General features: G+C 43.2%; 1 protein-coding gene across 6 annotated transcripts; it reads right to left on the bottom strand.

Moving 5' to 3' along the window:
* Positions 1–252: 252 nt before the first annotated feature.
* Positions 253–27466, bottom strand: smoc2 (SPARC related modular calcium binding 2). Of its 6 annotated transcripts, none has more exons than XM_030442559.1 (13): positions 25756–26468; positions 19593–19755; positions 17375–17481; positions 17077–17176; positions 15783–15827; positions 13495–13575; positions 11635–11709; positions 9852–10038; positions 7352–7434; positions 2454–2553; positions 2065–2312; positions 1076–1113; positions 253–802 (listed from the first exon to the last, which is right to left on the bottom strand). In XM_030442559.1, the coding sequence occupies exons 1-13, from the start codon at positions 25828–25830 to the stop codon at positions 779–781; spliced, it is 1326 nt and encodes a 441-aa protein (XP_030298419.1). In that variant the 5' UTR covers positions 25831–26468; the 3' UTR covers positions 253–778. The 6 variants fall into 6 exon arrangements, with proteins under 6 accessions (XP_030298419.1, XP_030298421.1, XP_030298417.1 ...); XM_030442561.1 differs by having other exon boundaries at positions 13495–13542; positions 25756–26467; XM_030442557.1 differs by lacking the exons at positions 1076–1113; positions 25756–26468 and adding an exon at positions 27292–27466.
* Between the last annotated feature and the right edge of the window lie 40 nt (positions 27467–27506).

Genomic DNA, 27506 nt, shown 5'->3' with positions numbered 1-27506 from the left:
TGGCAAGCTGTCTGAAAATGGGATGATACACGACCTTTGCTATGTATGACTAATACTTGGCTCCTAAAGACTGTGTCAACAAGGTGTTTTATTAAAGACACAGCAAGAGAACACAAAAAGACAAAACATTACAGGACTTATATAACAAGAGGGGAAATAAAGAGGACTAATTGGATTAGAGCGCAAACAAAGGAATTTGCTGACCCAATTAACCCCTCTTTGACGCATTAAGACCGGCAGAGCCTCAGAGAACAAGATTTATAAAAGAGTTCTTTATTTCTAATAAACATGGATACATGTGAACATGTAGGACGTCTTATGATCTATGTTTAAAACATTCTTGCAAACTGCTGTACAAAGCTGAAGAAGAGATGGTATAAGTCAGTACACGAGAGATGGTATGGACGAAGTTATTGTAGCTGTGAAGAAAACCATCCAAACATCCGCTTTAACATCATCAACATGAGAGGAAAAGTACACCGGGGGTGGGGCACAAAATGCAACATCAAACATGAAAACTTGTACAACTCTGAAAAGTATACTTTTAGACACACAAAGACACACATACATTGTATGTGTTAAATAATTTTTGTTTGTCAGGACATAAAAAGCTAACTACATCATTCACAGATTCAGCAGTCTGTTTAAATACCTTATTTCTACAAAGTGAATTTACATTTTTTTTTTTAAAGTACAAAGTGCAAATACTATGGTTTCCATTGTTGCCGATTGGTGAGGGCAGATTCTCCATGAGGGAGGGGAAATCTCAGCTGCTGGCTTAGCCTTGCTTCTTCGAGGGATTCTGAGGAGGGAAAATGAAAGTGTGTTCAGTTTGACACATTAACTTTACTGCACAAACTCAAAATCTTTCCAAGTTTATTTGTCTTATTTCTAGTCAAAATGCATCTTTGCATTTAATAGAAAGTAGCATTTCAGTGAAATTGTTTTTAGACAATTTTCACCTGTTCCATTTTCTAAACTTTATTTTTGAACTGGCATTTTCTCCAGGTTTGATCCTTTACACTGACTCTCACAGCCATTTTATCCTCAATTACAGGAGGAGTAGTTTACTTACTAGTTTACTGGAAGATAAGACTTCTCCTGGTTTGGCCCCTGTGGGACAAAAATAATACAAATCTCAACAACCATAGTATGAAGAATACTGCGGGTCAGTTGAAGCATTAAATCCTTGCCTCCACTTAAGCACTTTCCCGATAGTATTATAACTGTCAAGCTGCCTGCAAGTAACCCTGATGTGGTGGCAGAAGTGCTTTTGAAACATTGGTTCAATGATTTCCAACAGATTTCCAACAACTGCTGCTGGCAGACTGTATTAGCTGTAGTTAGCTAGCCAAGTAATGTTAACTCCATCAATCGGTTGTTTCTGTATGTTTTTGTGTTTCTGTCTGGCTGACTCCCATGAAAATGAAAAACATACAAATTGGTCTTGAATGCAGATTTGATAGTTTCATACATGCTTTCAAGCAGAATGTTTTTTGGTGATACTTTTTCAAGGCTTACTGCAGCCCCATGTGCGATGCTTCAGCACTGGGACTAGAGCCCGACCAGCATATCAGTCGACTATTAGCCAATCGCAGTTATCAATAGTGGCATATATGTTTTCTGCAAGGTTAAAAAACTTATTTTAGAGATTATAATGCAGAAAAAGTTGCTTGGCATGATTTTTTATTATAAAATTCCCAGTGAATTTTACTCTTGCAGTATACTGATATTATTTTGGACATTATTTTGTCACAACTGTTTGTTGACCACATTTCAGGGATCAATACAAAACCATTTGTGTGTACTGTATATTGATTTTACTCCCTAATGTACTCCCCCAAAGATTTCGGGCTCTAATGGAGACAAATCCAAATCGTGCCTAGTTATGTTCACTATGCTATTATTGATCAACTGCAGTCTAGGGGACTATGTCGGCAACTTTTAAAAATCACGTAACACTAATTTATCATTTGGCTGCATGATTACTATATTTCATCCATTAAAATGCTGATTTGGTGAAGGGGAAGATATTCAGACATCAGGTTGTGCTGTTCAGCTCACCCTCTTCTTTGGTCACCCCCAGGCAACCCATCAGCTCCTGCAGGGAGAGCGCCTTGTCGTTGCTGATGTCGCAGTACTCCACAAACTTCTTCACGCACTTCTTTGGCTTGGATTTCTTGCGCAGGAAGCGTTTGAAAGGCTTGATCTCCTTCTTGCCTATGTCCCCGCTGGAGTTTTTGTCCAGCTGACTGAAATACCAATGGACCACCCTTTCCTCCAGGGTGTGGCTGGGGTCGGGCTCGGCCATCCTAAATGACAGATACCAGTTCAGCTTATAGTCACCCCTACTTCACGTCACCCAAAAGAATACTTTCATGCCTTTTTGTCGAATGACTGAATCCTCTCCTCAATAATCATAAGATGAGCAAATCCACTTCTGAATGTCATACCTTCCGGCGGATGCTGGATCTGTGACAGCGTGCACCATGTCTGTCGACAGCGCATCAAGAACGCTTGTCAGGAACTCTGTTTTCTTTGCCCCAGGACAGCCTGGAAAATAAAGCACAGACACCTGAATGAGCGTGTGCAAGCATACAGTTCATATGGAAGTAAGTTTACGCATACATGTCAGCAATCACAGAAAAATTATCTCACAGTCAACAGTGCTACAACAATGTGGAATGCTGCCATCATAGGTGGCCTAATAAATGTTTGGGGAGGGACGTCATGTAACAGCAGTGTAGTGTTAACATACAGTAAAGACGGCGGTGGAGAAAATAAACCCAAACAACACTCTTGTAGCTGTCTTTTCCTCCCTCTCATAAAGTGTCAGACCTCCCCTCATCTGGAGGAGGAAGAGGGTACCTGCCAATCATCCTGGAGGCCCCCGAGTGGTTTTGACAGCTAGAGCAGAGGAGACGTCTCTGAATATTGTGTGTGTGGACAAGAGGCTCCAAACAGCACCTGAGTCACCTGAGACTGACAGACAGAGTGTTACTCTAGATTTTGTCAGACATCCAGAGAACTGAACACATGATCTTCATTGTGAGGTGGGATTACTATCTGAAATGTCAGCCAGAGAGGAGACTGATATAATTAGCCCATAAACCTATAACGTAAGCATTATTACATGCAGAATGACGGGAAAAATCTAAAAATGAGGGACAACTGGGTGGAATGACCCTAATGATAGTATTTGTCTGTGCGGCCATATAGTTTTAAGACTGAGGAGGCCAAGGTTGTCCTGGAAGAGCTGAGGGCTAGGGACGCCTGAGAGATTCCTGGATTCCTCTCCTGGCTCTCCCCTGCTTTCTCACAGTCCGGCTTTGCTCTGCTATTCCGCCTTTGGAGGAGAAGAAATTCTCCACAGTGCACTAGTCTTTTTATGGCCTAGGCCTGCGGGGCCAGATTCTCCTGTGCTGGAGATAATAGCATGCTTGGCTCATCTCTAACAGGTGGCGACCAGCATCGGCATAAACACCCAGCCTCCACTCCACCTTTCCCCCCAAGTAGCGCAGGGCTTCAGCAGTCTGCACCGAGCCGAGGATTCACATGTCCAAACTGTTCCACAGCCTCTTTTACATGCTGAACAGACTTGCACTTAAGTTTTAGTAGGCCCTCCGTGGCTCTCGCCCAGTAAAATATCTGACCCACCTGTTAATGGCCAAACCGGTGCCTTGTGGAGCCTCTTGCGGTAAATTAGTCTAGACAGTCACACAATTTCAACCACAGAAGGCAAAGTGTTTTTATCTGGCGTGTGACTGAGGAGAGATTTGTGGGATGCAGTTGGACTTGTTTGAGGCTTAGTGTTTTTCATGGAGAGCGCACGTCCTTTCCGTAATGCTGCAGGAATCTGTCTGCAGTTCATTCAAACGAGAAGCCATCAGGTAAGGCTCCAGTCCCTTCCTCTTGGCTGCAAAGGTTTTTTCATGTGGGGGCGGGACAGATCAGCTTCTGTCCGTCTGGACACTGTTTAGCTGAGGGGCAGGACACAAATGTTCCTGCTGTCATTCAAAGGAAATTGAGTCTGGCCATTTTCCGTTCAGTTCAAGGCTGCAGCCATAAACGGCCGCTGTCTCATTCTATAATGATTATAATTATGTAATGCCCAAGTCTGACAGATGCAGGATGGAATCAAGTTGAGAGAGCCTCAAATGATTAAACTTTTTCGTGTTGAAAAGCTGCACCGCCATTCATACACCTCTGTATATCTGCTGCTTGTAAAAGTTGGCCAGTAAGTGCGTGTTTGCATGTGTGTGCCCGTGTGTTACTGTCAATAAGAAGCAGTGTTTGTCCAGGGAGCCACATGGGGCAGAGGCCTGTCAGCACTCACAGCCGCAGCTCCCAGTGGCGGCCCCGATGCTATCCCATGATCCCGCTCTGGGGAGAGAGCTAGCCAAAATACTCCGCTTTCCTCTCCTGCCCCCTTTCAGGGCAAAGTTCTCCGTTCTCGCATCTCGCCCCATAAACCTCTCAACACCAGCGCTTCAGCAGCAAATGGGCTGCAGCGATGTGAAGGCGACATTTATAATTATCCCTGTTTCATACAGTAACAGGGTTCACAGCCATTGACGCAGTTGCTCATAAAGAAAACAAGATGCTGTGTTTTTTCACTGTGTCCTGCTGTACTTTATAATTGGAGACCTGGCTGATATGGTTTCCCCTTTTTTTACAGCTTTAGAATGAAGCCTGTGTGCTCTAGGTGTTTGCACGGCTGAATAAGTACATTGTTTTCTGTCCGACCACTACGTGTTTAGGAGGTGTTTGGTTGGGCTTGAGGTCTTTCTCATGGGATAGTTGTGGCTATTTTCCACCCCATCACCACCTCACGCTTTCTGCTGACAGTTACACACCCCATTTAATCCTGCTCAGTACCTAAGCAATAATATACACCATCGTCGCCACTGGAAGACAAAGATGTGTAACATTTGTTGGTGTAAGGAGCATTTGTCTGTGACTGTCTGTCCTCAGTGTTTTAAACACTGTACAAGAGTGCTGGATGCCGGAGCAGAGACAGAGTCCTGCTCTCCTGCTAAATGCAGCACCTGCGAGCAGAGAGCACAGCTTTGGTCCAGCACTGTTACATAAACAGTTGTGGATGGGATGGGAACAGTGGCAGCTCTGTTCATATACTGCCGGATTATTAACATGTTTACCAAACCACCTAAAAAAAACACAAAATAACAGTTAATTTGCCAAGAACTGTTCAGTGATTTGGTTGTATGAAGCACCTGAAAGGTATAACTCTGCTTTGGCTGTCACTGGTTCTAAAGATGTGGACTAGTAAAAAAGATATGTGTCATCTAGTTGAGCTGAGTGCACTTTAAACACTGTGTATAACTAACCAAGCACAACAATGATGAGTAGAATAGATGTAGTTGAAGTTAAAGGAGACCAGTTTTGCATTATCATTGTTTTGCTTTCCTTCAGTGTTTTATATCTTGTGCATGTAAAATACCTTTAAAGTTAAAAAGGTCAAAGTCCACACCAACAGAAGCTCCTCTCTCCCACAGAAACACTGCTCCAGAAACACCTCGTCAGTAGATCCGCCTTTAATTCCGTGAATTTGTGACATCAAACTACATTTCTATGTCACAAACTACATTTGCATAATTCATGCCAACTCAGCACAGCTGCTCTGTTGTTGTTAGCAGTACTGGCTAAGGCATGTGTGAGCTGACCAATCAGAGCAGACTTGGTATTTGGGAAGGTGGGCATAAAGAGACAGGAGCTAAAACAGAGCGTTTCAGACAGAAGGAGCTGCAGCACTGGACAGTATCAGAAAACTGATGTGCTTTTTGAGCATTAGAGCATTTACTATACACTTGTTCTATAAGAAACCCAACATAAAACTTCAAACCTGAAAATGAGCATACTAATTTTCCTTTGCGACTGGAAGCAGCTCAGCAAACTCGAGACATACACATCATGAAAAGGTTTTAACCATTACTTTCATTTTCACATCAAAATAAACTGATACAAATTAGACCACTTAGGAGACCTATAATATACTGTTTAGTCCCAGTACCTTTTGCTTTAAGATGTGTAAATATAGAAAGTGTATGAAACCATCACCAAAATATTAATCATACATCCTGTAATTTTGTTAGAAATAGATGGATTTATAATAAAAATAAACTTTTCCCCTTTATACTGGGGACCCCTATCCTGATAACAAAGTTAGACCTGTTCAAAATTGATTGAATGGTTCATGTTTGCAATGCCATGTGGGTTCCTCAGTTATAAGATCTACAGGTGGAATGAAGGCTGTAAAACAAGATGTGGTTGGAAACATTTTAATACCTAGCTTCATATAACAAAATCAATATATCTCCTAGTGAAAAAATAACCAGGTTTCTTTTTGTCGCATGTGTCTCAAAAATGACACATGCAACAAACATTTTCTTATGCGACATCCGTTGTTGGCTGGACAACATGCCTGGTCACTTCCTCCCCAAAACCGTCTTTTGATCGAATACCACAATGGTTATGGTTTGGTTAGCTTTATGGTTGGGGTTGGGGTTGGGGAAAGATCGTGGTTGAAGTTTAAATAAATACTCAGTTAGGGTTAGGTTAAGCAGCTATGCTTAAGAGACACCATTGACTGTTGGTAGGAAGTGAACTGTGGTCTGCTGTGTAAAAGTCTGATGTTTTGTTTACCCATTGAACTATCTCAATATCCTCTGTTGTCAGTTGAATGAAATATATTTTGTTTAAGCTGTTTTTACTCTATGCAAACCAACCAAGTGAAAACAGCCTGATAAACCTGATCAAGCACTCTCTTTGCAACAATATTTGTCATAATTTGCCTCAAAATAAGTTGTCACATGATCAGTGTGATCATCTGCCTTTGGTTCAACACTCACATACATAAGCATTTAAAATCTGCAGTGATGAAGTGTCAAATCCTGACAAGCAAAGATCCGCCTAACACAGCCAACACAGACTCACCTGTATCTAAGCCCCCCCAAGACCACCACCCCCAACAGCCTCTTATCTCTGCTGTCAGTTGGCAGTCCCTCTATCACTACCTGTCTCTGGCATCCTATCATCCATTATCTCCCCCTCTCCTGCCTGCTGTTTCTCCTCTGTGCTATCATAACAGTATCCTCCATCTCCCATGTCAGTCGAAGATTAATTCCACCCCCCATCCATCTCTGTCTCCTTGCTTATTGACCAGTATCTGGCAATCTTCAACTCTTTATCAAGCATTTCCTTGACCAACAATGCTAATGATGTCAACAAACACACACACATAAACACACACTAGCTCTGTTATCACAACCTTAGAAACGCTGCAGCAGTTGGAGGCCGACTGCTGAAGAACTTTCGGTCTTTGGAGACCTACCTTGGAGATGTCTGCTTCTATAATGGTCCTTTGGTTTAGTTGGGTGGGCCCTGGCATTGCCATCACACTTTGGCTGTTCATACCTATCACAGAGAATACAACATAGGTGAAAATGTTGATTCATTCAAAGTTAAATTGGTGAAAGGGGTTGTTTATATCAGTAAAACTATCCTCAATGTAAAATCAGAAAGGAGTTCCATGTTTTCCAATTACCCTCGTACAGTTAAATCTCAGGGATTCGAATAATTGTTTTGTGGCAAACCAGAGCCTGTGAAACATATCCAAAAAGAAGGGAGGGATTTGGGGCTGGTATGAGGACAGAAAGGGGGAGCGAGGGTGAGAAAGAGAGAGATAGAGGGAGAGAGGCAGACAGGGAGCGTGGGACACAAGGAAGCTTTCACGGTCTCCCTTGGAGAGCCGGCGGAGCCCCGATTGCTGCTGTGCGACTGGGCCAAAAGCTGGCCTGGGACGAGGAGAGAGAAGGGGTAAAATCCACGCTTCCATATGTGTGCTAATGTGCTGTCTGGCACTCTGCCTGAAGTCTTGTTAATCTGATACCCAGCCTTGCTGCTCAATAAGAGTGCACTAGTGCCCCACTCTGCCAGGCTGACTGACCTCTGACCTGACGCTCACTAGACCACTGAGTTACTCGGTCTCATCTGCAATGGAGATGTCTGTCTGCCTGCTTATGTCAGATTTACTGTATGTGCAGTCACAGATACAGAAGTTTTTTTTTGACGGATGCTTTATTTCTAATCATTTCTTCTAAATAGACAATATTCCTCTTCTTCTTAGAAAAAAATCATGATCTGTGTTGTTCTCAGACATTTTAGTGAAGTGAAGATATTTGGCACCAAAAGGCATGTAGCCGGATCATCCAGTTGGACAGCCTCCCTTGCTGTGGAAGGCTGTATTCACACAGAATCAGGCATTGAGGCGAAAACGCCAGTCCTCCCATTCATTTGTGTGAGAGTAGTGTGTTTAGGCTGCGGAGATGCGGACCGCCGGGAATGCAAAAACCAAAACAAAAACACAGTCGTCTGTGTCTAAAAGTTGAGAAAAACTCTGTCTCAGAGGACATCATAGTCTAAGTCTAATATTGTATTCTACTGAACTGCAAAGTCAGAATTTCCGAGTTGCCAGTCGGCCCTTTCAGGTCGGATTTCCGACTCAGAAAGTCGGACACACCGTACCAACCCCAACCTCAAATTCCAAAACAGCTGTTCTAGTTCTAGTTGTAAAGACTGTAGAATATACTGTTTATTAGCACTTTTGTCTTAATTGTGTCCCATTAAATCAGTCTTACACACCATACTGTCCAACTTCTATCTGTGGACATGTCGCTTTTCAAGTTTTATCTGCGCAAAACACCCCTTTACTCTTTGATATCAACTTGGCTAACCTGACTAGAACTGATTTTCCATCTTCTTGTACTGAAAGGCAGTCAACTCCAGTATGGTGTCATTCTCAGCTCTAATTTCTGACTTCAGAGGTCAATGGAACACACTGTAACTTTAGAGAAACACAACACAATGTCACGCTGCAGCCAATCGGGTAACGCAGCGATCAGACTGGAAGACGACCAGCATGAGCAGCAAATGATAGTAGCAGTCACTCGTTTGGCTTTGTGCACTAGTTTAAAACACATTAATAATAATGGACAATCAAACAATAAATTCCAAGAATATTTGTAAATTAGGGTAAAGGTACCATCGATGAGCCCCAAAATTCCCATATAACACATGAGTTCGGTCACGTTGAAGTCTGTCCCTAGGGATGGGTCAAAATATCGATTCATCAATGCATTGCAATATATTTTTTCCCAATTCAATATCAATTCTTAAAATCCTCTGAATTGATTCAGGCAAGCGACCACCTCTCGGTCCCCGCCTCCAGCAGCTGAAAGCGTCTCGCCCGTGACCTCGCTCGAGGGTCGGAGGGTGATGCGCCGCGGAAACAGCCGATGTCTGACGCACCACTCTTTCGGAGACAGTAAACTCCTAGCGCAGCCAGTCTAACCCTGGCCGCTGCACCATGCGCCCATGAGTAGCACTCTCCTCTGGGGAGAGAGGGGGGTCAGTGTCAACGTTTACCCCCTTGTGTCTAGCCAGAGGGCGGAGGGACTGCGGTCATTTCTATGTTTATGTCAGACAAAAATGTACCATGCAGTCCCAGAAACAATGGCACTTTCTCAGCTTAACTATGGTTTCACTATTTTATAACTAAACACATCGAGTACCTTTGTTTACATTTCAATTTCAATTCGAACTAGAACTTCCCAGAGGACAGATTTATAATTTAAGATGACTTATTTTAATTAAAAAATGATCAACAGGTACTCTAATGAATGATTTGTTTATTACTACTTATTACTGAATCGATATCGAAGCATTTAAGTCAATATTGAATCGAGTCGATATTGAATCGAATTGCGACCTCAAGAATCGAAATCGAATTGAATCGTGGGGTTCTTAACAATACCCAACCCTATCTGTCCCACCTGGTGGAGGTTCCAGGTATGGGCCGCCCAGTGTCCACCAGCACACACCAGCAGTAGCCAGTGGATGGGTGGCATTGGACCGGCTTGTACAGTCCTCCTTGGGCACAATCTGGCACGAATACAGCGTCGTTCTTGTGCTGCTTTGCCTCTTCCTGGGCAGATTGTTGCTCCTGGTCACATGATGAGGCTGGAAAGAGGGGTCAGAGGTTACACAGGAATCAGCAGAGGCATCAGTGGACTGCTAACACACAAACAGACACCGCCTGGTAAAACAGCATTCACTTAGGTGGTCTAGGCTGTGACCTGGCAAATACACACTCCAGACACACACACACACACACACACTCGTCAGGGGGAAGGTGGTTTGTTTAAAGTTAAGAATAAGAGTTACTCCCTTACAGACCAGACCAACACATTTTGGTTTATAAAACATATGGTACTTTCAAATTAAGTTTGATATAAAATCCAAATGCATGCACTGCTGTGTCATTACACTTAGCATTGCTGAGGAGGAGGAGGAGGAGGACGAGGTTGTAGCGCTGGAGAAGACAAAGGGGTGGAGGATGAGTGCCCGGAGACAGTGTGTAGACTGCTATATCAGCCCCCTGTGGCACTGTTTACGGACATTAACAGGCTAATGACTAAGTACAGCTCCCTATGCCCCGAGTAAAGTAAATATTTGGACACTGAACTGCCCTCTGTGGATGTGTGTGACAGCGAGAGAAGCAGACAAGACAAAAGCAGAAACAGTGGTCAGCCGGGCCCTCGCCTTCACACACCCACACATGCTGACATACTACTGCAGGGTACTGTAAAGTACCAGGGATATATATGTTTACATATTCAAAATTCCCAGGGAAAAATGCGATGCTTCGTGATCTGTTCTTTTATCCATACGTACAGAGAATGCAGCAGCCTCGATGGGAGAAAGATAGGGTTGTGCAGAGCCTCAGCAGGATCTAATCAGACTTTTTATTCTGGGCAGAAACCTCCTTCTCTGACTCAACATTAAACTCAGGGATGAAAGTAGAGCTCTTCTGGCCATGATGGCTTTCATCGCCAATCTCTCCCTCTCTCCGCTGCTTGCCTCAAGGCTCGGAAGCTACTGCGGGATTATGGATATCCCTTTTCTTTGTTTATTTTCATTAGAGATTTTTACCCACACAAAAGAGACCAAATGACATGCCTCCCCGCTTTCTCAACCGACTCTCTTCGCTCCAGTTCCTCCGTATGCACTCTCTTTGTTGGGGAGGGTGTTTTTTTTTTCACCCCATACCCCAAAGAGCACATGGTAATCAAAACCATCAATGCCGCATTTCTCTGGCTTTTTTTATTGGTTGTAAATTATGATAATGGGATTCACACACAGATGCACACATGCACTCATCTCTCTGCAGGCCTCATTGTTTCATGCAAAAAGCATCATATTTCCCCAAAGAGCAAAGAGCCAACTGATCTGTACAATAAGATAAACACACATGTGTGTAAAGAGGAAAGCAAAGCAGAGCAGCCAGAATAGGAGATCCTGTGTTTGTGCCATGTGCTGATAATTACACATATGCTACAGTGCAAAGAACCACATAGAGGCAGATCCTCAAAGCCTGACGCACTCCAACACCAAGATGTATTGGTTTCACAACCCACCATCTGTCCTTAAAAGACAGGAACAACCTCAAACCATGATTGCTCAGACAAGTAGGAAAAAACACTGAGCGTGCTCTCAGTTGAGGTTTGCAAACACCCGATCGCCCTCATTAAAGAAAAAGTGGTCTTTGAAACTCACATGGTGCCCTGGTTCTATTGTTCTGTCGGCTGCGAACCTGCTCTGTCCACAGAGTGGGGTACTGGGAAATGATATCTGAAAGAAATCAGCGAGACAGCTTTATTAGCCTCAATCGAAAACACACTCCTATATCCTGTGAGCCAAACCTGGTGGTTCCAAAAATCACAGACTGTAAAATGCACATCAAGGTTATCGTATCTCAAACTGCTGGAGTGGAGGCGGAAAGTAAATTGCATATGACAGCTGAGACCAGAAATAAAGCAGGAAAAAAGAGAGGTAGGTAAACTATGATGGAGCTCCTCCTGTCTTATCAAATGATCACATTCAAGTGAAATCATAAAACAAACATAAAACTTCCGTCGTTGTATAAAAGGCTGATAAAATGTGCTCAAATGCTACATTGCAAAATGTGAATGTCTGCTTCCCATTAACAATGATGGATTATCTTTTTTGAAGTAGAGACGTAGGAAGTTGTTTTCTCTGCTTTTTGGAGTTAAGAGGAAGTGATCGTAGCAACATCACAACATCAATTATTTGGATTTCTGAATTGCTTTTTGGCTAAATGCTTTAAATAAGGTCTGTGGTTACAAAAGGCTTAAGACATTTACACATTTTGGTCTATGACATAAAATATGTCAGTAAATACCCCACGTTGAATTGCAAGATGTGTATGTGTCTTATAAAGTGCATTTGCTTGACAGCTGTCTAAATGAGACTGAAGAGGTTGTGGGGAACATTAAACGTCATAAAACAGAACAGGGAGATTCATTAGTCTGTCTTTAGAGGCAAAATCCAATAGAAAAAAAACCCATAGGCTTTGTGTCAAGGGAACAAGGGCCATGTACGCCATCCCTGCAGCACTCTATTGATGCAGAAAAACTCAACTCGCATTTTAATGTTGCAGCTGGTTGAACTGGAGCTGTGATTAGATACTTTATATGGTGTTGTGTATTTTCATCTATCAATTATATTTTAATTAAATATAAAGTAACCAGTAAATTGAGCTTTTAGATCATTTAGTAGTGTAGAAGTATAAATTAACATAAAAAGGAGTAGCCTCAAAATTGTACTTGAATAAATGTATTTTGAAAATAAGAAACACATTCTTCTTCTGTAGAAGTTAAATTCTTACACAATAAAAGCACAACATTGCTGAAATGAAAACTGTGTTGCACTTTGTTGCTAGTTTACTTGATCTGGTATGATAGCTAATGGTGGATAACCTAAACCTGATTTTTACATATATATGAACGTCCATGCACGTTCATGCAGGAATTTTTCTTAATCTAGAATTTTGGTGGCTTTCCCACACTGGCGCACTGGTAGAGCGATGGACTTTTATGTCAACCAGCAAAGACTGGTTTGCCAAATGTGAAAGGTGGAGCAATTGTAGCGATGAAGCAGACTACAGCAAATCAGAGTATGGTAGTCTATGGCGCCATAGGCACATCAACAGTGATTGTGCAATTACTCTCAGTGCCAGAGGGGGGGACAAACATTTCATAACCACATGTTTACTAATTTCTTTACAGTAAACTTGCTAACTTGAGGACTCTACTATAGTAGAGTCTATACTGCTTTAGCATTGGCTAATGTCCTGTAATGAAGGTGCTATACAATAAAATTCACTCTCACATGAACTGTAAGAAAAGAAAAGAGCAAAAACACAACTCATCCTGAAATAGTCTTCATACTTCTCCTTTATATTTACATCAAATCTTGTTCATCTTATTTTTTGTGTATATTCTGAAGCTATGCTTTTGAGTCAGTGTGTGTTAATGTTAATGTGTATTAGTGTCTCAGTAAACACAGATGTGGCATCAAATATTTTTTAATCACAGTCTGATGGAAAAAGCTCACCTTCTTCATCGGCAGGAGGCTGTGGATCCACCTCTAGACCAGTCTCATCTGCATTTAGAATGGAGAATATTTGCAAGGAGACTACAATTACGAGAGTGAGCTAGATAAGAGAACAGTTAACTATATGAGATTTGCACATTGCCCGGCCAAGAAGGATGGAGGCAGAAGAAGTTGAGGTGAATAAAATCAGAAAGAGAGTGTGTGTGTATGTGTGTTGAAAACTGAAAGAGGTGACTTATAGTAAGAGAAGAGAGAAGGAAAATCAGATGTATAGTGGTCATATATTCCCATGGCGTCACTTCATACAACAAGGGAGATCATTATGTGAAGGAGGATAGACTGAGGTCAGTGAAAATGAATGAGGAGAGGATGAGGACCAGTTGTCCCTGATGTTCTTCTCCATCCTTCCATTGCCTGCATTTGAGTAATGAGGGAGAGATGTGGGAGAGACACAAGATGTGAACAATACAGTAGCCAAGTCTGAGACAAACCAATTAACAGTGGAAGAATCCAGCTCAGTGTTTGTTTGGTCTCTGTTTGTTTGTTTGATTTGTGGTAGGAGGGAGGTTTTGAGCCGCTTAGGGTGAAACCACGGCCGTAGGTGTGGTTAACCTCAGTGTGGGTCACTCACTCTGCTCAAAGTAAAGCTCTGTTACTGCATGAGTCAGGGCATCTCTAATAGGCGCCTCCACAAACAGGGATCAAGCTTCAATTTCTTTTCTTCAACAATGAGTTCACCATTGCAAAATCAGGATTTTACATTTAACGCAAGTTCGTTATGCCAGACATTCATCATCTCGAGCATGCTTGGCGGATAAAAATACATACAGCCAGTGTGACTGAGTGAGGCAGGCATGTTATTACTCTGCTCACTTAACGGATGGAAATGCCATTTCAAAACGTGTATTTATGATTCGGATTTACAATAAACCACTAATGACCTATCTTTACTTTGCGGCCTTTTACATGACTGTAACACCTCTTTTAGCATCTGCCAGGAAACCCCTGTGCTATTTGTGGTCAAAAGGCATTAGTTTAACTGCTGTTTGTCAGTCGTCAGCTGCATATGATTTCAGCATGTGAATGAATTTGTCAAGTCAAGCACCAGAAATGGGTTTATAGTAAAGCATTTGGTGTCAAACATTAGCAATATACTGATAATAAAAGTGCAGCAATGGCCACTGTGGAATGCCTAGGTGCTGATGGGCTTCTGCTGAATCAAAATATTGATGCAATCACTGCTATTTTCAGTGCTGGCACACCACAAATCTACAGTTTATTCTGCTTTTCACCACCCTGTTTATCTAACCAGTTCAGATTGAACCACAACCCCCCCTCCCCACCTCTTTTCCTCCCTCTTTCCCCTCTCCCACCATCCCTCCTCCTCTCTCAAATTTTGCATTCCCACTTGATCTATGTGTAATGACTTGGCCGGGCTCAGACAGACACTATACCCAAGACTGTTTACAGAGGGAGAGAGAACGAGAGAGGGAAAGAGAGAAAGAGGGAGAGAGGCTCAGACGTAAATGTCACACTGACAGTAACAACCGATGTGACAAACACAAGTGGATGCATATGTACTTTCTCTCCACCACACACACTTGCACACACACACGATCACATCAGGAATCGATTGTAGTCGAGCCAAATTACAGTTTTTCTTTGTTAGCCTTCAAATCACATCAGTTAAACAAATCGCCTCTCACAAGATGAGAGCAAGATATACAGTATCTGGAGTGAAGCTGGAGGGAAACTTAGTGGTTCTATATCTGGAAGAGGGTGGATGTTGATAAGAGACAGTGAAAATAGGGTGGAGGATACAGTGTGAAGATTTCCTTGTATCTTATGACACTGTTGTTGACACTGTTGCTGAAAAAGAACTGAGACCAAGCAAGGTAAAGTTAAAGAAGAAGAGCTCATGATAAGTCAGTTTCCCTCTGCTCCGGCTGCTATTTGGCCATTTGGCTGCCTGGTAAAGACAGCAGCAGTTACAGGCACTGTAGCTGCTGGTGGTGTGCATTAAAGCTCACCACAGCCACTCTCTTAAGACGTGTTACTCAGTAACAGAATGCTTTTATATCAGCCTCCAGGCTGCTTCCACTCTTTCAAATTGACAAAATATTAGAAAGGCAAGCCTTAACAAGCAACCCACCCTGCACATCTCCAATACAGATGCCGGCAAACTGATAGAAATGCAAAATGAATACACACACTCATGTACATGCATGCTTAGATCGTTACACATGCACAAATAAAAGGAGTCCATTCTTCTTGCATTAAACTCTCACCTGATTTACCTGGCTCTCTTGTAGTAGCTCTCTCTTGCTTTGAACCTGAAAGGCAACAAGTTGAAATTGATTAAAAATTCACCACCACACACCTTTTTCACGTTATCACTAATGATTAAATAATCTTTGGCAAGCTTTAAGAATTTGAACTCATTTTGTGGGACATGAACAAACAGCCACCAGACTTAATAAAGGAGTGAACCACAGTGGAAAACTCTTTATTGACTTTTCTGTTTTCAAATGTTATTAATTCATTTTATGTGGCTCAGATTACTTACACAATACATGTTGATGGAGCTATGATTAAGTACAGCCGGCAGTTACAACTACTACTTTGCATAATTGCATGCGGTGAACCTCAAGGATATGTCCTCGGGCCCTTATCATTTTTTGTTTCTATTAATGATTTATGTAATGTTTCACACAAACTGTTGAAGGTATTATTTGCTGATGACACAATTGTATTTATTCACAGACAGACCTTGATAAAATAACTAATTAACTCAAAAAGTCATAAAGATAAGGGATTGGTGTGGCAGTAAAAACTTATCAGTCAATATTAAGGAAACATGTTATGTTTTCTTAGGTATTTGGCCAGAGAATGATGATCAGCCCTTATAAATACTATTATAAGAGTTCAGTCAACACGAGTTTTGCAAAAAGTGTTGTGATCTCAGGAAAAGCATGACTCCTGCTAAACACTGAAGTAGCCACTCCTCTATATTATGCAATAGCTTATCAATCACAAATATTACTGTAACTCAGCATGGGCAAGCACTCATCCAACAAAACTTGTTCCTTCGAAGACCCACACTTCCGAGGCAGCCCCACAGAGATGCACAGGGAGGACATGTGGCATTGGTTATTTGATTGTTTGGCATCCTCTGAGAACACTTACATTCCTTACAGTTTAACTTTGTTGCTCAACTCTGCAGCAGGGATTTTCTACTTGGCTTATTTACACCGCAGCCCCATGCCTTGAGCAACGCTCAGTCCTCGGGTGGCTTTCAAACCCTGTGGCCGTCAGTCCAGTCACTGACCGCTTTCCCACAGGACTGAGCATTTTACCCCCCACAAACATGGAATGTTGTGCTTTGCTCTGCTGAATACGATTTATCATCATTGCTTCAGAAAATTAAAGGAACTACATTTTAGTACAAATCAGGGATTTTACATAAATAAATACATCTGGCTTACTGTAAAATGAGATGCCTGTACCAGCGAACTGCAATGACAGTATACATAACAGTATACATTATTGAAAGTTGGCCATTATAAGATATGTTTTACAGACCTTGGCATCGAGGTTTTTTATTGGCTACTGCTGAGCCGCTGATGGGTCGGCCATTGGGGGTGACACACCAACAGTATCCAGTGTAGCTGTGGCATTGAACCTGTAATCATAATGGCATTTAAACATAAAGTGAGCACAGAGTAATCCAGTAAATGGGATCAGTAAGAATGAAATGCAAAAACAAAAGTTAGTAACAATTAAATTCATGCAGGAGAAGAGAGCAGTTCTTGCTAAAAGAGTTGCTCTTTTCTACTGTCTACTCAAAGCAAGCATCATTCAATGTTGTGTTTTTCGTTACCTCGCTATACGTGCCATCAGGGTTGCACACAGGCACGAAGACCTGTGGGAAGAGCTTCTTGGCCTGCTGCTCTGTGTACTTCTTCTCCGCTACACATCTGGATGTATCTGAGGAGCACCACAAATCACCAGAATCACGACACATCACAGAAACCCTCGACTCAACCCACAGCTAAACTATTTTCTTATGCTGCACAGCTATGAAACCAACACACTCAAAATCAGCGGAAGATGTTGAATCTTGCTGATGATCAAGCATGAAAGAAAAATGCGGGGAGTGAGGAGAGACACGGGGGAAACAATTCAAGACATTTCGGAAGAGGCAGATACTTGTGTGGCTGGGAATAGAACCAACACCCCCAGTCTTATTAGGAACAAGTCAGGCAAGCCTGCAGAGTGCCTGGTGGTAAAGCCATTACTGCACGAGGCAGCTCGTGCTGCTCCTGTAGAACATTCCAGTCACCCAAGAAAAGGGCTGATGCACAGGGAAAACCTGACCCTTCCTTAATGTCTCTGAATCTGTCTCACTCTCTTCCAAAACCTCCACCGTCTTCTCAGTTCAGCACGAGCTGTCTTCTCACTATTTTCTCGATATAAATATCGGTCAGCAACTTTTCACCTATGTGCACCTCAAGTCTTTTCACATCTCCCTGTCAGAGTCGTGGCTTATCCTGTCATGGCATTGTGGCACCATCTCACCTGGCCAACAGCACCAGCTGTGCAAACTCTCAGGAAACGTTGGGTAGTGATGGGTTTGATGGTAACTTGGTGTGACACATGACCATGGAGTGTCTGGCTGGCTGGCAGGTTCAAATCACATTAAAACAATGACTCATGCTGGGTTTAAAAACATCTACTAGTCTGGTCAGGAGGCTGCATGTCGCTGGCATGGCTTACAGAAGATTGTCCATTAGGCACACACAGGAGAATGTGCACTGGTTTCTCTCAGTCTAGTGTGTGTGTGTGTGTGTGTGTGTGTGTGTGTGTGTGTCACTGTCACTGGTGAGGAGAGGGGGCAAGACGCTGGATGTTCTGGATGGAGGAAAACAGCAAGTTGATGAGCTCTAAAGTTAGCTCCAGTGGAAAAACCCAAAACCATCGTCCTTCTCCAGGGGGCTCTGACCAAAAAGCTGACTGGAAAAAATGACAGGACACTTGAATCATCTGAGTGCAGTGATAGAAAACAAATGTGGTGCCAGTCTCACCATCCTTAAACACAATCCCATCTCTGTGCTTTTAGACCGGCCGGCCATCGGGTTTATTTCGGCTGCTGACTCGGCTGCTGCTAATGTGTCTTTCACCCCGGCCGTCCAGAAGCTGAGGGGGGTCTCAACTCTTATAGACCCAATGTTATTGACGCATACAATACGACTTTCATGGACTCTCGTCCCTTTCAGCTTCCTAGCTGGAATCCTCTATTCTGTGTCCCGGCGCTGTCCGCCACATCCAGATGTCCGCTTAGAGACGTTGCCATAGAGACCCAGCACGGGCATAAAATTGTGGAATGCTTTTCCATCATATGAGACTTCTTTTTAAGCAAACCCTGTTGCTCACGCTCCCTGCATTAGCGATCTAATATTGTAATGTGTAAGAATGGGGCATTGTCCCCAGTCTGTAGAGCGATGAACTAGCAGTATAGAGTAAGTGAGTGGGGCGGGGTGAGAGGGTTCGGGTCTGAAGCGTTGGGGTGTATGGGTGCTTCGTTCCAACAACGGCTAACAATGAGGGAGTCTGTGAGCTGCCTGACCTCACTGGCTCTCCATCCCCATTTTGCTTTTCATCTCCAGTCTTCCATCGGTCACATACGTTCAGCTTTACATCTAGCATGATGAAAATGAGACCATTAATTATTGTCAATCTATCTGTCGCCTCTGCATGATCATTTGATTCAGAGAGCTGAAGCCATTTCAAATCAATGAGGAGGCTGTTGGACTCATGATGCAAATCCAAAAATGTATTCCACTGAAAAGAAAATCATTTAGCATTCTGACAAATTGATGTACGCATCCTTCATCAGTACAAATTGTGTGAAATTATCCAACCAGCCAGACAGCAGCATCCCCCACCCATCCACTTTCACTGTGTCTACCCCACTCGTCGTCCAAGCACTCAAAGAATCAATTATGCTGAAATGAATTTAACCCACAGGTTTCTACTGTGACCCCCCTCTGTGCATTTGAGAGCGCCAGGCGGTGCTGAAGCGTGACTCATGACCTGACCTTTGCATGGCCCTCGGATGACCTCCAGCTGGGGGTCACGGCACTTGGCTCGGAGGAACTCGCAACGAGATGTGAAGGTCCTGCCGTCGGAGGCGCACAGGGGCTTGCGAGGAGTTCCACTGCATTCCATGTTGCACTCCTTGTCCTGATCCACCCTCAAGAACTGCAGAGGTGAGAAGAAGTGAGGAGATAAGCAGTGAAAACATTTTCTAAATCAGACCTTTTTTTTCTGGGAACGGGCAAGCTCCGCACCAAAACATTTTAATATCACACAACAACAGGTGTGATTCTGGAGGGATTTATGAGGACGAGTGGTGGAGGTTGTGTGGAGGCCAAAACAGGCTGTTAAACCAAAAAATGAGTCACAGAACAGGTGTCCATTACCAAAGCAATACAATTTTTTAAATCTGTTTCAAAGGTTTTATCATAACCAAGTGGAACATCCTTTCAGACACACTGATAAACAGTACAACACACAAAGCCAAGGCAGCGTCACGTCAAGCTTGTCAGGGTGCAGCCAAGCTTTGTCTTTGTCTGAAGGGCTGGAGAAGACTTGACTGACGCTTCCTCTTTTCTTTGTCCGTGCCAACACCTGCATGGGTATTCACCTGGAATCACTCCTGAGGATGTTTTACTCAGCCATGAAAAGAGAAACAAGGACGGAGACTCCTGGCTGAACGCATCAGATCACCTGTGTCAATGCCACCATTGTATCTGCCACCGTGGTATGAAACCCCCTCGCCAGGCCACACAATGGGGCGGCGGTGGTGGCGGCGAGGGGGGCTGGCAACAAGCTGTGACTGCTACAATGAATGAAAACAGTGAATGATAGAGTGGCTGAATAAACGAAATGTCAGAGGGCTTTGTGCGGCTACAGTGTGAGTGTTGGGTGTTCATGAAGTTCGCGTGATTCATTCAGTTGGGGTGGATAATGAGCTGGGCCGAGTGGAAAAAACAAACTCCATAGTCATGCCTTTGCAGGTGCTGTTTTCAGTCAGTCATATCCAAAGATAAACACCTCTCTGAGCTCTTTTTGTATTCTCTTAAAATGAAAATATTTGCACATACGAAACACTGTAATGTTTCATTCAGTTCGGTTTTCTGTGGATGCACGAATATCCAGAATCTATCTGAATGCCCTCTGTCAAATGTTATGTCTTTCACTCTCACACACTTATCAATCTGTCACACAAAGCAGAGAATTAAAGCTGTCACTAAAAGAAAAGCCATAAAAATCTATTATGAGTTATCAAAATAAAGGGCAGGATGATCACCCATAAAAAAAAATTTGTTGTGTCTGACATCTTACAAATGAAGTGAGAAATGAGTTTTGGGGGCAGCCCCCTGCATTCAGACGAGCAGGGCTGCAGGGCTCAATGCACCTGGAAGAGGGTTGGCAGGGAAGGCAGTGTCGCCCTGGGCCAGGAGTGGGGGCTGTGGGGTGGAGGGGTACAGCCCCACTCTGTCAACCCTGCTCATAAATCTTCTTGGGGGGGGGATCAGAGAAGAGAGGCCCGTTCAAACACATCGGAAGAGCAGCCGCAAGCAAAGGAAGCCGAGTCCTTTGGTCTGAATGAAATTTTTCAAAAACCAAATTTTTAACAAGCTGCTTTCTTCCCAGGCTTTTAAAACGATGTGTTGTCATGAGATGAGCACAAAATGGATCTGGTCACTGCTTTGCAGGGCTGTTTGCTTCACAAGAACAGTCTTAATACCACCTCCTCTGGTAATAACAGAAAAGGAGTTGTTGTTGTCTATTTACAGTGGGTAGGAGGAAACTAATAAAGACCTGTCTTTAATCTGGCCATAATATGACTTACAGTGTAGTCTACAGCAGTGGACTTCATATTAATCATGGGAGTTCAGATCCTCTGAAAACACTCCAAGACAACTTTGAAGGGCTAGAAGATGATAAAAGAATAGAAGGAAAGGGTACAAAAACATTTATGTTTGACAAAATTATGTTTATCTTTTCAGATTTTTCTCAAATTTTTGCCTTTCCTTGTAAAAAATACTGGATTTTGTTTATTGTATTTGGCCATCTAATGCCTTTATTCAATACCAACAGTAGGGAGATTACAGGAAATCGGGGAGAAAGAGAAAGAGAAGGGACTTACATGCAAAAAAGTTCCCCGGCTGTCTATAAACAGGGGATGATGAGGTTCATCTATGGTCCCCTGGGCCACCAGAGCACCCCTGATACTAAATATTTTTAGGTCTTCTGCCCACTAAAGCCTTCAAATGGAACAATCTCAGAGGGAAACATCCTGTTCACATCCACATGGACGCTACAACCATAATCTGTCATGACAGGTCACAAGAACTACTGTTATACAAATAGTTGTAAAAAAAAATAAATTCAGTCATTACCTACTCACCTTCATGCTGATGGAAAGTGAAAGTGAAGTGCCTATAAAACATTTCAAAGCAAAAGAGTGATGCAGCATTCTCCTACCAACTTAAGGGTGGGACTGGGGACTGAAAATACGCATAAATTGGCTCAATACAGCTCGTTCAGCATGATCCAAGTCTCCAGCAAGCCCTGAGATCCCAAATTGATTTGAAAAGACAGTATTATACTCTCCTTTTACAGCCAGAATCTTAACTGTAGCCATGAAGCTAAGAGTGTTACCCCACTGAGCCACACGTCCGGTCTTTAAATAACATCTTTTCATCTTCTGCAGACTTGATGATGAGTTTATGCAGAACAAGATGTATGGATTTATTTTATTTTTCAGTTTTTTTTATTATGTTTTAAAACATAGCCCCATCTACTCCAGTTGTTTAGGAGGATGCTGCGACAATGTTTAACTGCGAAGCTCCAGAAATGTTCTGTGGAGTATTTAACCGCACCTGACTTTCCATAAGCGTGAGGGTGAGTAGATGCTGACTGAAATATCTTTTTTGGGTGAACTTATCCTTTAGAACACAATACATGGTACAGTACTACTGATGTGGGATGCTTCGCCCATTTCTCTGTGTAACATCTCCCCTCCTTGCTGGTGTCTTTGAGTTTGTTGGATTGTTTGCATCATTGCCTCTTATTGACAGTCTCCTGTTGGTACACTCCCTCCCTCTCCCCCTGTCCTCCCACACCAGTCAGGATATCTCTTCGTGGCGTTGACCTCCTCTCACCCTCCAGTCTTGTCTCTCACAGTTCACCCCATCACATAAAGTCCAGCCGGCGTGACAGGCTGGTCTGATGATGTTTTCTTTACAAAGACCACAAGCTTCTACAGCTCTGATGGTGTCTGAGTGCTTCCAGCCATGCTTGGTGGTGGACCGCCAGCCTCGCCACAGCTCATGCTGACCAACCCAGCGCCTAAACTACACCAGCATCAGCATCAGTAAGCCAGCGGATTTGACAACCCAAACAGAGTTATTCAGCAGCCCAGCATCCTGCTAGATGTCCACTGTACAGCACGCAGCAGAGCGCCAAGTGCCTGCAAGTTCGCGACAAAGCTCCAAAAACGCAGCATGGAGAAACACAGTCTCCATGAAATCAGGCACCCATGAAATCAGCCACCCAGATTCACTATCAGGCATCCAAGTGTTTATCTCAGAGTCACAGTCGGCCACACTGAAAGGAGGAGAACAAATAAGAGGTGAAAGCCAGTGAGAGGAAGAAGCGTCAGAGACTAATGGCGTGTTGAGGACCTCTTCCTCCTGTGTACTCTTAATGGTAGTTAGCTGTCTGCTGCACATCTCTGTGTGTTTGGCCTGTGGTGATGGATGGGCGAGGCCGAGGCAGAGCGCTGACACTCCCCTGATGTCTCATTCCAGCCTTGCCAATCGCCTCGCACAGCAACACGGCAGAGTGATGGATGGCCTCCGCCTCAGCTACACGCAGCACACCCCGATTTATCATAAAAGGAAACTCACACAAGACAGAACACATATTGTGACTCAAATCCATTTATTGCTCAAATCCTTTTCTTGTCTAAACTTCCAGACAGCTGGTTCTCACTATCTCTGTTTTTTCTTTCCTTTCATGATTTCTTTTTTTTTCTGTTTGTGATCTCTCTTGGAAGATGCTTTTTGCATCTGCTCTCATATTATTTGAGGTTGGCAATGGAACAAGAGACAGACGAGAGAGGGCGAGACAAGTGTAAGGGAATTTTTTTTTCCAAGATCAACCAGCATACAAATCAAATCCTATTACCTCCCCCTGGCTCTGTGGCATTGTGGGATTGAATGGAGTATGGAGGAGGCGAGACTCCAGCAGAGAGCACATTGTAGGCTGATAAGGGCCTTCTGGGCTGGGAGGCCCCCGCTTCCAGCACCCCGAGAGGCCCCTCACACCACGGCCCCGCAGGGTCAATGGGGGCCCCAGCTGAGAGCTGTGGCAAACGTGTTAAATGGCCTTGGCGGGAGTTTCCTGCGTGGACGCGAAGATGCAAAGGGGATCATTAGTTTCCAGCATGGTGGAAAGGGAAGAAAGTGACAGCCTTTAACCAGGCTACTAACTCAATCAAAGGAGAAGGTGTTTAATTGCTGTGAAAGATGTTAAAAAGAAAAGGAGGTTGTATGAAAGGCCATAGTGATAAGAAAAAAAAATCTTGCTAGGCAGGTGCACAAAATTTAATGAAAGCATCGGGGGCACTGGAGACCATATGTCATACTAAAATGACTTTAAAAGGAGGCAGCCAACATTCTACGCTCCCTCATCCTTTCACACACTATTTCATACTTCCATAAACCATGGAAAAAGTCTGCCTCATGAATAACCTGGGCAAAGATCCCACTTATTTAACTGCCTGTTTGACCTCAAATATGCACAAAGTATCACATGGAGACATTTTCATGAAACCAACAGTAACCTCTCCTGTGTCATTTAAACAATAAGCCATTTATCACTCACAAAGTCCTGTAAAAGTACAAGACCATGCTCCATATGCCGTTCCAATAAAGAAAGTCTAATGAACCACAGAGGGGAGGTCTGACACAGACACAGTTACCACTGAAACATGCAATGAAATCGAGAAGTTACAGTCAAATCCAGATCATAGAGGATGTTGTGTCAGATCCAAACCCACTTCACAGCTGTTTAAGTGTAACCTTTACATCAACTGCTCTCTTAATACAATATTTTCCACCCATGACACATCAAAAAATAAACACTCATATTATCTGTGCTCAAACTCTGTATGTGTAGATGTGCTTCCTCCCACATTCCGCAACTCCATAGTGCCGTCAGGGAGAAAGGATCTCCAACCCTTCACCTGCAGGTTAACGACTCACGGCCATTTGTTTCCAATTGGATATTAAGGCATCTTCACTCGGACCATAAATAACAGTGCTGGGGGAGGCGGCTGTCACATCAACCTCTAAATCAGGAGGTGAAGCCTCTGACAGTGCACATTCCGCTCTCTGTTATTCCTCCTTTTGCACCGTAACTGCACTTGATCATGACCATAAAACTCCTCTTATCTCTGATGTACTTTCTCATGCAGTTTAAGGTAAAATATGAAGGATGCACCGCTCTGCCACGGCTGTAAACAGTGCCATGTGCTTTGCCACAACAGACCTGCTGACACTGGCAGAAGAGTCTCTACACAGCCGCTGGCACAACAAGAGCAAACAGGACAGAGAGGCAGGCGAGTAGAGAAGCTGGCAGGCAGGTGAAGGCACTGAAGAAAAACTCCAGCGGTGCTGCTCAGAGACCAGTGAACTCCTCACAGGCAAGCCAGCAGCTCTGCCATCTCTAACACACTGTACCCTGGAACACTGGGACGTGGAAGTTACACAGCTCATGGAGAGCACTCCATGAGCTCTGTTGAGTTTTAAATTCCATCTTTAAATCTGCCAGATATGAAACATTAAAACAATACAAACCCTCTTTGTTTAGGGGTAGATTATGGAGATAATATCAAAATGGACCATAATGGTGTTATAAATTATTTTAAATGTATTTCTGTGCTTATACATTATTTGGAAGAGTTTCTGATTTTTAGAGGAAAAGCTCACAAGAAAGCGAGTGGTTGGTGGGGAAAAGATTTGTTTCAGAACTGTTTTTCTGTCATAAAAACAAAACAAAACATCCCTATTAAGTCTTACCAAATGTTATGCATGTAAAGCACAATCGTATCCATCATTATAAAATCATGTTTTACACATTAATATGAAATCAGAAGTAGTCTGTGAGTTAAGTGGCTCTTCCTACCGTGAGAGCGGAGAACTTCTGAGCGCGTCCAGCGCACAGCAGACAGAGGAAGAGCAGCAGCGGACAGAGGCGCATCCTGACGCAGCGTGGCAATAAACTCTCCAAATTACGCACGGTCCAAATTTCACTCCTTGTTGCCTGGACTTCACCAGAGCACAAAATCTATCTCGTGGAGAAGTGGAAAATGTTTGAAAAAATCCACAGTAGTCCCTGCGCAAAACTGCCAGTGGTGGAGAGGGGATTGCTGGTTTATTTCACGTCGTCTCCTTGGTTTCGTCTGCCAAACCGTTTGTGTAGACACTCTCCTTATTTCTGGCAGTGCGATAAACCCCCCCGTGTCCCTGACCTTTTCCCCTCCCTCAGTGTGTCTTCTCCCTTTCTCCCTCTCTCCAATTCGACTTCTTTCTCCACACCCCTCCCTCCACACTTGATTTTGTCGACTAGATCCCTTATCGGATGCAGGCAATTCCCTGTCCGGTAGGTAGGTAGGTAGGTAGGAGTAGGTTTAGAAGAACTTCGTCTGCTGCTGGTAGATGAGGCAAACGCGTCAGGTATTCTCTCCTTTCACCCCCCTTTTCTTTTGATTCCAAAACCACAACAAGAAAGAGGAGCTTGTGGTAAAGTTCGACTGGCAAAGAGGAGGAGATCAGACAGGCTACTGTCTGCAGGGAGGGTCAGCGAGAAGGAGAAAACACAGTGTGCACTCAAACTCCCCTACAGCTGGACACCCCCTACACACACACACACACACGAACTTAAACTTCTTCATTATCACTCAGTTAACAATAACATACTCCCAAGAATGTTAAATAAATTTATTCAGGTTAATACAATACACAAACAGAGATGATATAATGTGGTGGATCGGTTGAAAAAGGGGGGGAAAAACAAATAAAAAAACAATTTGGCAGCCGTTTTGGTTGGTAGCTGGATTCAAAGCAGTAGTCATTTAAATCGATTTGAATTAGTATGATCAGCATCAACACCGGTGCCAATTTTGGAGGAACATGATCATTTTGGCGTTTATTTGTTGGTGCTTTTTCTTGAGATCCCTTTTGACAAGTCAGTGACCATCTGAGTCCTGCTTAGAGGAGCACCTTGCGACTTTGACGCCACCTAACGGTATTTATCAGTAGTTACAAGTTATCATGGTTCAGCAGACATGTTGAACATCATTAGTTTATACCTTTGTGTTAACTTTATATTCTGCTGCACTTTTTTTTCAAATATGCTTTATAACTATGCATTTTGAGCTAATTACAATTGAAAGAAAGTAATTGTAAGTTTGAATTTAAAGAACATTATATCAAGGTAAACACAAACAATGCTGCTGCTTAATAAATGGGCTGTCATATGACACATTATATCTGTTTGTAGTGCTGGTTGTTTGTCGTAACACTGCCTGCTCTCATAAAAGATACGATTTGATGTAGAGTGCAAAACAACATGTTACTTACAAACATGAAGGAAAAAAAGGAACAGGTGCTGCTCTTTAAGAAAAGACATAAATCATATTCAAAATGTGAAGAGACCTACCTTTTCTCCAGACCTCTCTGTCGATATATTGTGTTTTTGTGGCAGTTTGGAGACCATTTAATTGCATTTTTCAGCAGAAATGCACAAGAAATCGACAAAACACCACCGAACAGTCACCGGTTAATGAATTAAATACAGAAGTTTAACGACCAACCGTCCTCCACTCTTCTAACGTACACATTGTAGACACTCAATTTCCCAGGATGCTTCAGCAC

The sequence above is a fragment of the Sparus aurata genome, chromosome 15, assembly GCF_900880675.1.
Source record: "Sparus aurata chromosome 15, fSpaAur1.1, whole genome shotgun sequence".
Classification (NCBI taxonomy): domain Eukaryota; kingdom Metazoa; phylum Chordata; class Actinopteri; order Spariformes; family Sparidae; genus Sparus; species Sparus aurata.
Note: the sequence above shows the minus strand (reverse complement) of the source record. Positions and strands in the feature narration are given on the sequence as shown.